Below are 12,802 nucleotides of genomic sequence, written 5' to 3'. Positions count from 1 at the left end.
GCTTCGTGCCACGGTCCACTGCGGACACTGATCAAAGTCAGTCAGTAAGAAAATATGTGGGAGCTAGATTAGAGCTTAATGGCTAAATAGCAAGGGGCTTGCATGGCTTGCTTGGAATCTGCCTCTCATGTAAAGAGCACAAAGTAGCTAGGTATATTTCCATTTCCTTCGGGCAAACCCTAACACAGGCAGCTTTTCCACAGAGTTACCCGGGAGGAGAAAAGCAGGAAGAGAAGGTGGTTAACAGGAAGGATACAAGAAGGGACAGTGTTAGGTTGTGTGATAAACAGTTTGACTCCGTGCACACAAAGGAGCGCAGAGGAACAACAGCTGATGGGGGAACCAGACCAGCACCCTCTCCCAGCATAAAACATGTATCTGTGTTGTATACATGCGTACACTGGTTGGACTGGTGGGCATGGAGCTGCAGCAGCCTTGCTGTAAGGCTGCTGGCTTCAGCACCTCCTAACAGGCAACCCAGGTCAGGAGAGCGGAGAGGAAAGGAGAGGAGAGGAGAGAGTTCAGTATTTGTGATACGAGAAAGGGGAGCGGGAGGAGGTAGTGAAAAGGCAGCAGAGAGGCAACATGTTTTGTCAATTTAGTCTTGGAATAAATTAGCAAAGGTCCAGCATACAAGGAAGTGGAGGCCAACAGAAAAGGATGGTTTGAAGAGCAAGCCTGATGTGCCACAGAGGTATATTGTCAGCTCAGAGGTGTAGCCGGGAAGTTGCCAGAAGACACAGAAGATGACACAGCTTTAAAGTGGTACAAGCCAGCCTGGTCACAGTGGCTTGGCTAGAGATGCTTCGGAGCATGAAACACGCACTGCTGTATACAGTGTTGCTGACATACAGAAGGTTTCAGGTTATCCACACAGGAGGTACAGGGCAGAAGTGTGCAGGCTTCCGCAGACCACCACCTTTGAGCCTGAGAAGCAGTCTAGTTCAAAATCCCTCATAATAGGGGCTTCCCTGCTGAAGATGACAAGACGACGATATTGAGAGGATACCAGTGCATATTGTAGTGGTTTTAAATAATCCAGATACCTGTCGACTGGCCCTGGGCCAACACTCTACACTTGCTTCATGCAGGCCTTTGAACTACAATCTAGACCATGCGTCCAACAAGAGCCTGGAGAAAAAAGGCATCGGATCCCATTATCGTCAGCCTTTCAGATCTCTGATCACATTTTGCTTTCCATTCCAAACTTAAAAAATATAAATATTTAACAGAAAAAATGGAGCAGTAGAGATTAATCTTTTCCTGATCCATTTTATTACAGTGCCATGGAATTACCCCCCAGCATTCACCCATCCTCTTAAATATGTATTTGCCTAATGATCCCTGTTGCATTCTTTCAAATCTGCTTTCATCTTTGCTTTCAAAAGACCAGATGCCTCTCTCCTCTTTTTTGGAGGGTATAAGTTATTTTAAAAGCATGGTAATTTTCCCAACTGAAAAGAGCCTTGGCAATATTTTTTTAATGCAGATTGACTCACGAATACTCCTTACTGAAGCAATTGTACTATAGTGTTATCATCATCTTAGTTCAGCTGCATTTTGACATTGAGGGGAAAAGAGCTGTCAGATTTCTCGATAGGAAAATTAGATTAGATTGCTGTGCATTTTGTCAGATCCAACAATGGAAATTAAAGCTAAATAATGTTCCATGAGGAAACCCGCAATAAATGGTGAGTTTCCACCCAAGATGAAGAGATATTATTTTTTTTTAAATCTGGGGATAAAATACAATATATTAGATTAAACCATAATTTCAATTATTGAATTTAGATAGAAACTGGAAAGAGAACAGTTAGTGTAATACCCTCTCAGCTCCTCAAGAAAACTTGTGATAGAGGACGCATAATGAAATTCACTGAGGAAAGACGAATGGGAGATCATGATAACTGACTATCAGCTATTGACTAGTAATCTGAAAATAAGCTCAATTCCTAATAAACTGGGTTCGGAACATTTGGTGGAAAGAAGACAAGAGAACATTTAAATGTATAAGGGTGTTCTGGCTGCTTGTCTGAAGTCTTGCTCTGGAAACCAATGATGCTACTTGCTGAATCAGGTACTAGCTAATGACAGGAGGGCAGTGAAGCCGAGCCACGTAGGAGAACTTAACACCACCAGGTTTTAGCAAGTAATGGTAAGAAAGGTGCCTATTTTGGTTATCTAATGACCTGTAAACATATTTTCCATCTCTTACTGATCAGAACAGTGGCGATTGTTGGGGAATTTTTATGGTACACCTTGAGGCGAATTAAACACGTGTTTGTGCTTAAATAAAACAAAAAAGTATTTAATGAGCAATGCAGTGGGCAGAGCCCTACCGCCATAAGCAGTTCTACAAGGAGTCTGCAAAGATGGTCAGGAGCCCATCCCTTACGTACACTGGCACCAGCACCAATCCGTGAGGGGCTGCGTGGGCGCCTCAGCCCGGCCACAGGTCCATCCTCCAGCCCAGCTCTGCTGCTCAACGGTGGCCCCGGGCGCTCACATTGCGGGACAGCTATAAGACAGTACCGTGGCTGTTTCTTATCACCAAGGGAAACTTCACTCCCTTACTGGGAGTAGTTTGGTCTCTGGCATTCCTGCTTCCAGCCAGCTTAACCCCTTCTGCACTTGGGCCTTTTTTTCCTCCATGACAGAGGACAGTCACTAATTCCTCAGTCACAAATTGCCACTGCTGAGCAGCTACAATTCGAATTTCCCCTTTGCTATCCCTGGACATGTTGGCTTCCCCTTTCCCCTTCCTCCACCCATCTCTCAGGTCTGGCTCCACTGCCACAAAGAAAACCGCACGCGTATCAGCAGGGTCCGATGTTACCTAAGCTTAATGCCCAGGAACTAAGGATAAGGGAAAACAAAGCTGGCAGCAGCATGAAAACAGTAACCCGAGAACCCGTGGTTGGATACGATTTAGGAGAAATACAGAATTGATGAAAACCTGGAACGGCCAGATTAACAAGGCAGCAACAGGCAGTAAAGACATTTGTAGATGCTTCACCAAAATGCTTTTATGGCAGGAAATAATCAAAGTGTTTGTGGAAAACAATCAGTTTCAAATAATATCATGCAAAAGAATGGCTAGAAAAAGCATCAAAATGGCTAAAACAATCACTCAACATTTCTCTAAGGAAAATATATAATAAAACAAATTCACAAATTTTCAGAAAAAATGCTTTTTCATTTAAAATTCATACTTCGTCATAATTCTATACTGGTTTTGAAAAACTCACTCGTAGTGAAAGAATTGTCTAAAATTCAAATTCTAAATAAAAACTTTGATTGTTCAAACTTATTTTCATTAAAATGCCAACATTTTTCCCAATTTGAAATGTATTTTTAAAATAAAAAATGTTCAATATTTGATCATTTATTTCGACTGAGACCAAAACATTTTTGAAAAATTACACTTTGATATGGAAGGAACAATGTCTACATGAGTTTAATTTTTAGTAATAGCCATTTTGCAGATGGTTTTGGACCCAAAGCCACTTATAATGATTTCAGAAGGAACTGTGGGCGTAATTCTAATGTCAGCAAAAAAATTTTTAACTGACAAAAATACACCAATTTGCTTAAACTTAAAAAGGGGCCATTAATTTTCCTCTCTTGCATCACATTTTTTTTCTACTTGATTTAGTAGGGAATCTACTACAATCCCTTTACAAAGGGAAATCTTCCTGTGTAAGCAATTTTACATTCACGGACATTATTTCTACAGAAACCTTATGCATTTTACAAGCCCAGGAGGGAATTTGTGTCTTTCTGTGGGGTTCATTTCCTCTAGAGTCAGTGGAAAAAATTCCCTTTACTACCTCTCTGAAGTTTTTTCCTCTTATTTACTATCTATTCATCATGCAACCTCTGTTCTCTGTACAGTCCTGCTCAGCCCACACCCTTATTCAGCAGGATTTATTCCTATCTTTCAGATGCACTTGCTCCTCCTCCTCTTTCACAGGACCTGTCAGTCTATACCCATAGCCCATCCCCATTGTCTCTCTCCTTATCATTACGGCACCAGCTTTTCAGGCCAGGGACCATTCTGTGTATTCACATGCTGCCTGGCACAATGGGCACCTGATCTATGCCTAAGCCTTGTATAGTACTGCCGTAGAATTAATATATGTAAACATGCTTTGACAACCGAAGCATTGTCTAGGTACGTCAGAAACTCCACATCAGTGCATAAATACCCCTGTATGGCTGTACGTGTTCTGCACATGCCCCACTTTACACCCACATCAGCGCAAAGGAGTGGGAAAGAAGAACCTGCATCAGCCCACACAAAGGGTTATCTTCGCTAAACACACAGGAGGAATGGAAGTGATAATCCTCCTATGTTTCATATGAAGAAATATCATTCCATCAACTAATATTTTGGTTTCTTTATACCAAGCTGACACTGGCTCTGGGATAACTGAAAACACAAGAAAAATGGATATCTACATAAATAATAATGTGTCTTTGCAATAGCCTTAGATCACACAGGCCATGTCTTCAGTAACTTATCTGCCATTGTCCACACTTGCGGGGCCGCACAAAATCTGGCAGATGCCTTTTGCTTAACTGGTCAAGGATTAACTTTCATTGAACTTCTACACGCAAACCTACAAATGTGGAAGTCCATCTGCAATGCAGATACAGTTTTTTATAGTCCATTCCTATGCATAATATAAAATTTGTGGTTGAATCATTGCATATTTCCTCCTGCTGTTTCTGCAAAAGGATTACAACCAACAGTCTACTCCCCATTAATTCTCTGTGTTAATCAAAAATCCAAGGATGTATTTTTGAAGGTTCTATGCATCAGGTAAGAATATGAAAATCTCCATTTTCAGTTTCCAGAAAAATAAATCTCTAAACCACCAGCCACTACAATAAAGAAGAAACCTTGAAAACATGAAAACAAATGTCCTCAAATAAAAAGAAAAATAGAAAGAGGCATATCTATATGTATTTTTTTTAAGCTACATGATTTTCAAACCAAAGCTCATTAATTTCTTGAGTCCTGATGTGATTTTGGAACACTGCTTGATGACAGGTGAAGCAGTAGCTCTCTCAGACACAGCAGTAGTAGTCCAGCAACTCAATAATGCAAGCACTGCAGTTCAGAGCATATTTGTGCTCTTAGAGACTTCCTGTGCAGCTTTCAAGGGAGGACTTCTACACTGCTTCTCAATAAATCTCTTATCCTCTTGAGGACACACAGTATAGACAAAAAACTGGTGAGTATCACAATTTGCAGAAAGATTTCTACTGAAATTTTATGAAATGAACTTGAATGCAAAATTAAGTAACATATGAACATTAAATAAAAGGTCACAGGCAAGGTGCTTTTATATTGTATATAATAAAAAAGTATTTAAGCTGTGCACAAAACTGTTGCAGAGTCCAACCCTAGCTCTGTAACATTTCAAATAAATTATTCTTTTATTATCAAAGAACACATACTAATTAACAAAATTATGCACATGAATAATGTATCAGTAATTTATCTCATATTACCCAGGAAGAAGCAGTATTTAGATAATTATATTTATTTGGGTATAGCTGAGTGTAATTATATTATATTTAGATAACTACATTTATAATTATATAAAATAAAAATATATGACTTATCATACACTCTATCTCTGGGTCAAAAGTTCAATTTACAAAATGGAGTAAACAGGTTTCCTCTTGATAGCAATCATATTACTTGTTTCAAAGTGTTTGCTGCCTTTTTTGTATATTTACTTAATAAAACATCAAGAATTGCAGTTATTTTTCTAATAACAAAGTAGATGCCAGTTGCTAGTATAAACATCAGCAGTTTCTTATGAAAAACAAAAACAAAAACAAAACCCAAAACAAACAAAAAAACCCAGCAGATGACTCTACAGCACCAGTGTGATCCAAAGTTTCTCTTCTGAGTAAGTTGGTTTTATGCCCAGGTCCTAAAGCAGGTATTTTAACTCTGCCCTCTGTGGAATTCTCCTGGCTTCAAAGAAGCCATTCAGATTTGCACATTTTACAGAAACAGGTAAAAGTCCTTCATGGTGAAGTCAGTTACAGTACAGGTTCTGGATTAAAAACCATCCTGCAAAGCACGGGAATTTGAGCAGATTAGCCCCTATAGATCTGTTGGATGTTCTTATTTCTCTTAACATAAAATCACAGAATGGTTTGGGTTGGAAGGGATCTTTAAATATCATATTGCAAAGACTATTTTAAATCTGATAGACCTGATAAAAGAAGTATGTTTTAAAACCAGGACTGACAAAAGATGTGGGAAATAGTTATGAACTAGAAACTGTTTCTATGGGGCAGAGGGAACTTCTCCTATATCAGGATCAAGGTCTTTACTGGGAAGTTCCTTATTTCTTTGTCATCGCTGATTTTTGCTTTTGTCTGGCTGGCTTTTTGAGGCAGGAAAGAGAGAGCTGTGCTGAACATCATCACTGTGATAAGAGAACAGAACTACACTACTTTAAATGAGCGCTTGGAGAAAGACTTGAACACACAGAAAGCACAATCTTTCTCCTGCGTACACATGTGTATATGAGGAGGCTGTGAATGCATGCATAACGCAATCTGCTCACCCACTCTTTTAACACTTCTCTATCAGACTGATCTTGTTTAGAAAGTCAGCTTATGTGCTTCATTGTTTATTCTGAGATACTTGGTCTGAGACAACAAATTCCCCAAATGTCAGCAGAGTTTCCGAGTATCACCTCCACTCCATAGGCCAAACTTTGGGATCTGGATTTGTCCTTTTGCAAAACAATTATTATCCCTTAGACTATGCTCCTAAATTTGGATTTATCAATAACTCCTTCTCCATTTGCCTGGGAATACTATATACATTTTCATACATCCCTTTTTAGAGATGGTATATTGACAGGTAGCTTCACCACAAAGAAAGCTGGTGGATATAATTAGACTTCAGTTAAGATAAACATGAAAAATCTCCAAACCAAAATGCTAATAACCACAAAACTTTTATTTATGATGAACAGAAATGGTCATATACCATGCAGACCCAAACAGAAAGCTAGGTGGTACGGACAGCAGGATGTTATAACATTATATTGATTGAAGGGGGAAAAAGCAGCAAAAGCAGAACAGAAACAACAGAAAAAGCAGAAAGGAATCTCCACTAACCACATGATCTGAAGAAAACTCTAAAAGGGGCAGTGTCTAAAAGGTGGGACTAGGCAGAACTTCCCACCACCTGGGTCTGTATCCACACCCCTGCCTCGCTCTGGCATCATGTTGGAATGAGTGCCACATACACACACTGTTCTTCCCTTCCCCTGTGTTTGGCACAGACGGAAAAGACAAGCACGTAGGATATAGCAGAGTCCTGCTGCAGCCTGGCCAGATTCTCGCTCTGCATGATCAAGTACTGAGGCAGTACTGAGGAACACAAGTCTAGACATAGACATAAACAAGAAAGTTTGGGGTGAAGTGCTGGCCACAAGAAGACTTGTATATGTAATAATTGACTTCTACAGCGCTCAGGGAACCAGGACTTCATATGCATTTCTGACAATAAATATGACTGTACTGTTTAAGATTAGGCATGAAAAGCCACATACCACAGACAGAAAGTCATAGCGATTCCTAGCATATGTATATGGGAACTGAAAGAATAACATTTACTGCAATAGCTTGCGTAGCAAATAACTTGAAATAGCAAATGTAGCTTAAAATGAAATATTACTGCTAACAAAACTTGTGGTTTTATGACTCTGACTCTTGGTTTGCAGAGATACAAAGACATCATAGGCCTAATCACTCAAATAATCTTACAGATCCTTTCCAGAATGACCAACTATGGCACCGTGTGTATAATACACATCCTGTCATCCAGTCGTTTGTGAAATCTTAGTGTCCTGCCTGCTTAAACGCAGTTATGTTCCAAGGTTAATGCTAATTCCCTTTCCATTCTCCCTGGAAATATTTCTCAAATACGTCTTAACTTTCTTGCAGAGAGTTTGCACATGGTTTGTATAGCTGCAACGTTCCTCTAAGAAATCAACAGCCATACTTCCATCCACTCCCCGTTCCCAGCCTGCCAACTGTTTTGCATTTGGGAATATACACATTTTTTCACTTCTTCATCCAGGGCATCTCTCAACAGAGATTTTTTATTTTGTAGCAAATTCGATAAGTTTAGCATTTTTCTTCTTCCAAAACAAAACAAAACATAAGACTTTTGCTGTTATGCAATAAACACAGACATTACACACCAATTTAGATTTCTTAAATGAGGTACTATATTCCCTGCATGGAAATACATACAATATATTTATATTTACAATCAGAAACGTACAACTTCTTTTTTTCCAAAAAGGTTGCCATGCATGTTTTGCCATATTTCACTGCTTATTTTCATGTTCTCTTCTTAAACTTGTCCTTTAACAGAAACCAAAGCTTTTATTAAAAGTTTTCCTTTAAAAGTTTCATCAACATTGGCATGTTTCTGTGAATCTTTTATTCCCATGCATCCATCAGTACTGATGGAATCAAATTCCACATGAAATCTCTGATCTGCTTTCCTCCACTCCTAGTCTATACAAGCTTTCCAAAATGATTGTGCCAGACAGTCATAAAAACATTTTCCCAAAGTGTTGTGATCATCCCTACACTCTCAAATGTTGTTACCTTGTAAAAGTTAAAATCTCCAAGACAACAGAAACTGGAATTCTAGAATTCAATTACAACTTTGTGAACTCTATTCACAATAGGACTATAGTAAGTATTTATACAGCAGTTTGCTTACTATAGAGTCTAACATTTGGTGGGGTAAGAGCAGTGAGAACCCATGGAAGCAAGGATTTACGATGACTGCATTTTCTATTTGTTTCTGTATCTCACAGTAGTTCTTCCTGGAATCCCTAATGTTGCAACACAAACAATAACTATAACCCTATTATTTTTCTATAAATCCTTCAAGACACTGCAATCAAATCAAACATTTAGAGCAGCATATTTGTCAAAGAGCGTTTAATGTCAGAAATCAAACTAGCAAAATACTGTATTATCTAAACCAATTATCATGTATCTATTGTATTAACAAGATTTGGATAAGAAAAACATGGGTGAAGTTTTGGCTGTCCAAACAGCAGATGTCTGGAAAATACGTCCTTGCCAAATATACTGCGATATATTGTGTTTCTTCAACTTCCGACATCCAAGGCTTTTTGGCAACTTTTATATTAGTGTACTGCCCATTGTAAACAGCACCACAGTATAAAGAAAACACCACAGCTAGAATTTGTTGGCTAAATGTAAGAAGAATAAATGACTGGCTCTGCATATCTCTAACAAAGGCCTTAATATAGAGTAATTCAAATAAGCAATTACAGCACAACTCTTAACACTGATCTGTCTTAATCTATTTTTAACATTTGTCAAGCATCTGACACTGTCAGCATGAGCAATTCATGCATCTAGCCTGATAATCATCTACATGCTACCAAGTGAACAGATTTTTTCTCAGGAACGGAGGAAATTTTTACCCAATGAGTATTAGGCCATGCAATATATATTTAGAAAGAATAAAATGCATATTCCAGGATACCTAGTATCACTTACACATTCTTTAGCGAAAGAAGCTTGCTTTCGTACAATCTTGGCAATTTTGTTTGTTTTGCTGAAACTCGGTGGAAATACTACCAGAGTGTAGTTTCAGAAACTTTTAGCAGAATTCTAAATGCAACGTTTAAAAAAAAAAAATTAAAAAATCTATCAAAATGAGCAAAAATGACTGTACTTTAGCAGAAGCAAATAACAAATCATATTTCCTGTTCAATAACAGTATAAGTCACTATATTCATGTAGTGCATTAAGAATAAAGTAACTTACTCTTCTTCGTTTATTTATCTTCTATGATACGCATTGTATTTGCACACAGGACAAAAAAGTAGACAAGTAATTTTAAAAGTATAAACAATTTGACCTCTCAAACCACAAATGTGCACTTACCCTTGAGTGCTCCTTCTTTAAGTTCTAGAAGTGGGCCAGGCCTGTGGTTTAACTCTGTGTTACAAGACAAAAGACGTTTAATTTATGCATGTTGTTTCAGAGCTGAGAAGCTAGCTGAAAGCTTCAGTGTCGTTTTGCTAGTGTGACCTTAGTATAGTGAGTCTGATCACAGAACAGTTTGACTTTTAAGAGAGACTATTTCATTACATGCAGCAGATGGCTCTTCCCGGGAAAACCTCAGCCAGAGAGAGAGAGCGAGTGAGTTGGCAGTGATGAGAGGGTACATCCTACTTCCATAGAGGTCCACGGGAATTTCCTCATGGCCTTGGGAGGGAGGAAGTGTTGGCCTTAGCTTTTCATAATAAAGCACTGGGTTGTTTTTTAAAGCACATGCTTAAGTGTGCTTAACTGCTTTGCTAGGCACGTTGGGAATTTCTTATTTGCTTGAAGTTAAACACACAAAAGTTCTGTTGAACATGAGAAAATCTGCAATCCCTAATAAGCAGGTTGAGAAAAACAAAGGTGGATAGTGAACTTTTAACAATCACTACATAAAAATTCACCTAACGATTCACATTCCTCAAAGACAAATAAGTGAAGCCTGAAGTAAGAAAGTATTCCCATTCCTGTTACCCAAGAAGCCAAGTCTCACACAGGAGGAACTTGAATGAATTGCACAAACTGCTCTGAGCTCAAGGGATCTAGAAAAGACTGAAAAGCAAGTTTTGTGCCAAGTCATTTCTCAAGCTTTTGCTGAAAGCGCAGCTAAAACTGGTTATGACATACTACAGTGCTAAATACTTCTTGTTCCCAGTATTATCTAGACCCAGATAGGAAACTGGTGTGTTCGGCAATAAATATAGCACCTACAACCATCCTCGTTCAGGAATAGCAGCAGGGATATCTATGTTTTATATAACAGCCTAATAGTCAAAATAATGCCCAAAGAAATGAGAGACCAGGATTTAAAACCATATTCGACCTGAGGTAATTTAACTGTTTGACATTGTAGGAAGACACCCAACAAGCACAGACCATAGGCTGAGGTGGGTGAAAGGCACCTGCCTGATTTTCTAGCAGCTAAGTCATACACAGCTGTGGATAACTAGATATTATCAGGAAGTCAAATTCACTGTCTTACCTGTATCCATTTTGCCATGCAGATTGGTTTTGCACCTAAATTAGGAGAAATAAACTATTGGTTAACGATGCGGGAAAAAGCCACTCCATGCAATTTCTTCAAGTTAAGTCTAACTAAATGGCTTGTTTTTCAGAGATTCTGGACCCCACAGAAGTCGGGAGAGATGCTATACTGTTATCTGCTCTGCAGGCAGATGTGTATCTCCAAGCAGATGTAAGCCTGTTTTGACTAGTGCAATGGAACCCAGGAGACAACACACTCTACTGAACAGCAGTGCTTACTAGTTTGGTCTCAATGCTGTGGTGCTGCAGCCACCTGACTTCCAGCTTGCTCACTGGGAAGGCAAGGCAGGCTTGCAGTCACATGAAAAAATAGTGCGGAAATACAGGCAGCCACATTTGAATGCTTGATCACTGATTAGAAATGTTAGTAAGATTACTTTCTAAGGCACTTTCAGTCCACTTTGAGCAAGTTGTAATTCCAGAGAAATAAGAATTCCCCTTAGATCATGGCCACGCTCATCTGTCCATTAGCAGGGATGGAGAGCAGTCACGGAAACGTGTCTCCTCGGGAGACTCTTCCCGAGCACTACCGCCTCTCCCTCACTGAAAGACACGTAAGGGCCCTGGCCCCTTAAGCTGGGCACTTGCTTGTCTGGGAACCGACAGCACACTGGACAGTATGTGTCACAGAGAAGAGCCCATGGCTGTGTTGGCTGCGGTTAGATAAAGCCGTTTCTCCTCAAAGCGAGACCCCTGCCCCAGTGTTGTAAGATTTTTGCCTGGTTTATCCCCCCACCCGACTCCTCTCCCTCTCACAGGAGAGCTGCTCCCGGCTCTCTGGCCACGTCTGGCCTTCTCAGCGCCAGCTGCCCAGGCTGGCAGCAGGTCTCGGCCACAAAGTCCGACACTCAACTTTCCCATTTCAAAACAGGTAAAACAAAACCCTGAGCAGTTCCCTCACGCTGTCAGCAGCGCCGGAGCGCGCACTCCGGGGCCGAGGGAAGACCATCCCCTTCCGAAGGGCCACAGGCCTCCCAGGCACAGACATGGCGAGGGTCCTCTCAGGGGAGCGCGGGAAGCCAAGCCGCGCGCGAGGCAACAGCCGTGCGGTGCCGCGCCGTGCCCGAGGCGCGCTGCGCCCTGCTGCGCCCTGCTGCGCCCTGCTGCGCCCTGCTGCACTATGCTGCGCTGTGCTGCGCCCTGCTGCGCCGTCCTACACCGTGCTGCACCGTGCGGCTGCGCTCGGCGCGTCCTTCCGGGCGGGAGCACCGCCCCGCGCGGGCCGTGCCTCGCCGCGGCTGGGGAGGCAGGAGAGGGGCGATGTCGGAGCCGGTGCGGAGCGCGCCGGGGTCCCTGCCCCTCAGCCGCCTGGCGGAGCCGCTGCTCCGGAGGCTCAGCGAGCTGCTGGACCGGGCAGCGCCCGGCAAGGGCTGGCGGGACCTGGCGCAGCGAGCGGGGAGCCGCGGCAGGGTCCGCCTGAGGTGAGGGCGGCCTGCGGGAGCGCGCAGGGAGCGCGGCAGGCGGCGGCGGAGGCTGCGGGGTGGCCCGCGGCCCTGGGCTGCGCCGGGGGGCGGGAGGGGCCTCGGCGGGGGCCTCAGTGGGGCAGGCGGGGAAGCCGCGCGGCTCAGGTGGCGCAGCCCCGGGCGGAGGGGCCGGGCTTCCTGGCAGAGCG

At 41.7% G+C, this 12,802-nt stretch overlaps 2 protein-coding genes across 7 annotated transcripts in view; one reads left to right on the top strand and one right to left on the bottom strand.

Annotated features, from left to right (window-relative positions):
- The window catches only part of ALPK2 (alpha kinase 2), a 53,516-nt gene extending 41,225 nt beyond the window's left edge, over positions 1–12,291 (bottom strand). Inside the window, exons 1-4 of one of the 3 annotated variants that reach the window (XM_072860437.1) lie at positions 12,092–12,291; positions 11,129–11,163; positions 9,988–10,041; positions 9,598–9,711 (exon numbers count right to left, since the gene is read on the bottom strand). The gene's annotated coding sequence lies outside the window, so the exon portion shown is untranslated. Of the gene's footprint in view, positions 1–9,597; positions 9,712–9,987; positions 10,042–11,128; positions 11,409–12,091 lie in introns of those variants that run through there. The other 2 variants (XM_072860438.1, XM_072860439.1) reach the window with 2 other exon arrangements.
- Positions 12,292–12,394: 103 nt separating this feature from the next.
- Positions 12,395–12,802, top strand: part of MALT1 (MALT1 paracaspase) — a 37,869-nt gene continuing 37,461 nt past the window's right edge. For all 4 annotated transcript variants that reach the window (XM_072859353.1, XM_072859352.1, XM_072859351.1 and 1 more), the window contains exon 1: positions 12,395–12,611. In XM_072859353.1, coding sequence (XP_072715454.1) covers positions 12,451–12,611 — 161 coding nt within the window. In that variant the 5' untranslated portion in view covers positions 12,395–12,450. The remainder of the gene's footprint in view (positions 12,612–12,802) is intronic.

Source organism: Ciconia boyciana, chromosome 4 (genome assembly GCF_034638445.1).
Source record: "Ciconia boyciana chromosome 4, ASM3463844v1, whole genome shotgun sequence".
Taxonomy (NCBI): domain Eukaryota; kingdom Metazoa; phylum Chordata; class Aves; order Ciconiiformes; family Ciconiidae; genus Ciconia; species Ciconia boyciana.
Note: the sequence above shows the minus strand (reverse complement) of the source record. Positions and strands in the feature narration are given on the sequence as shown.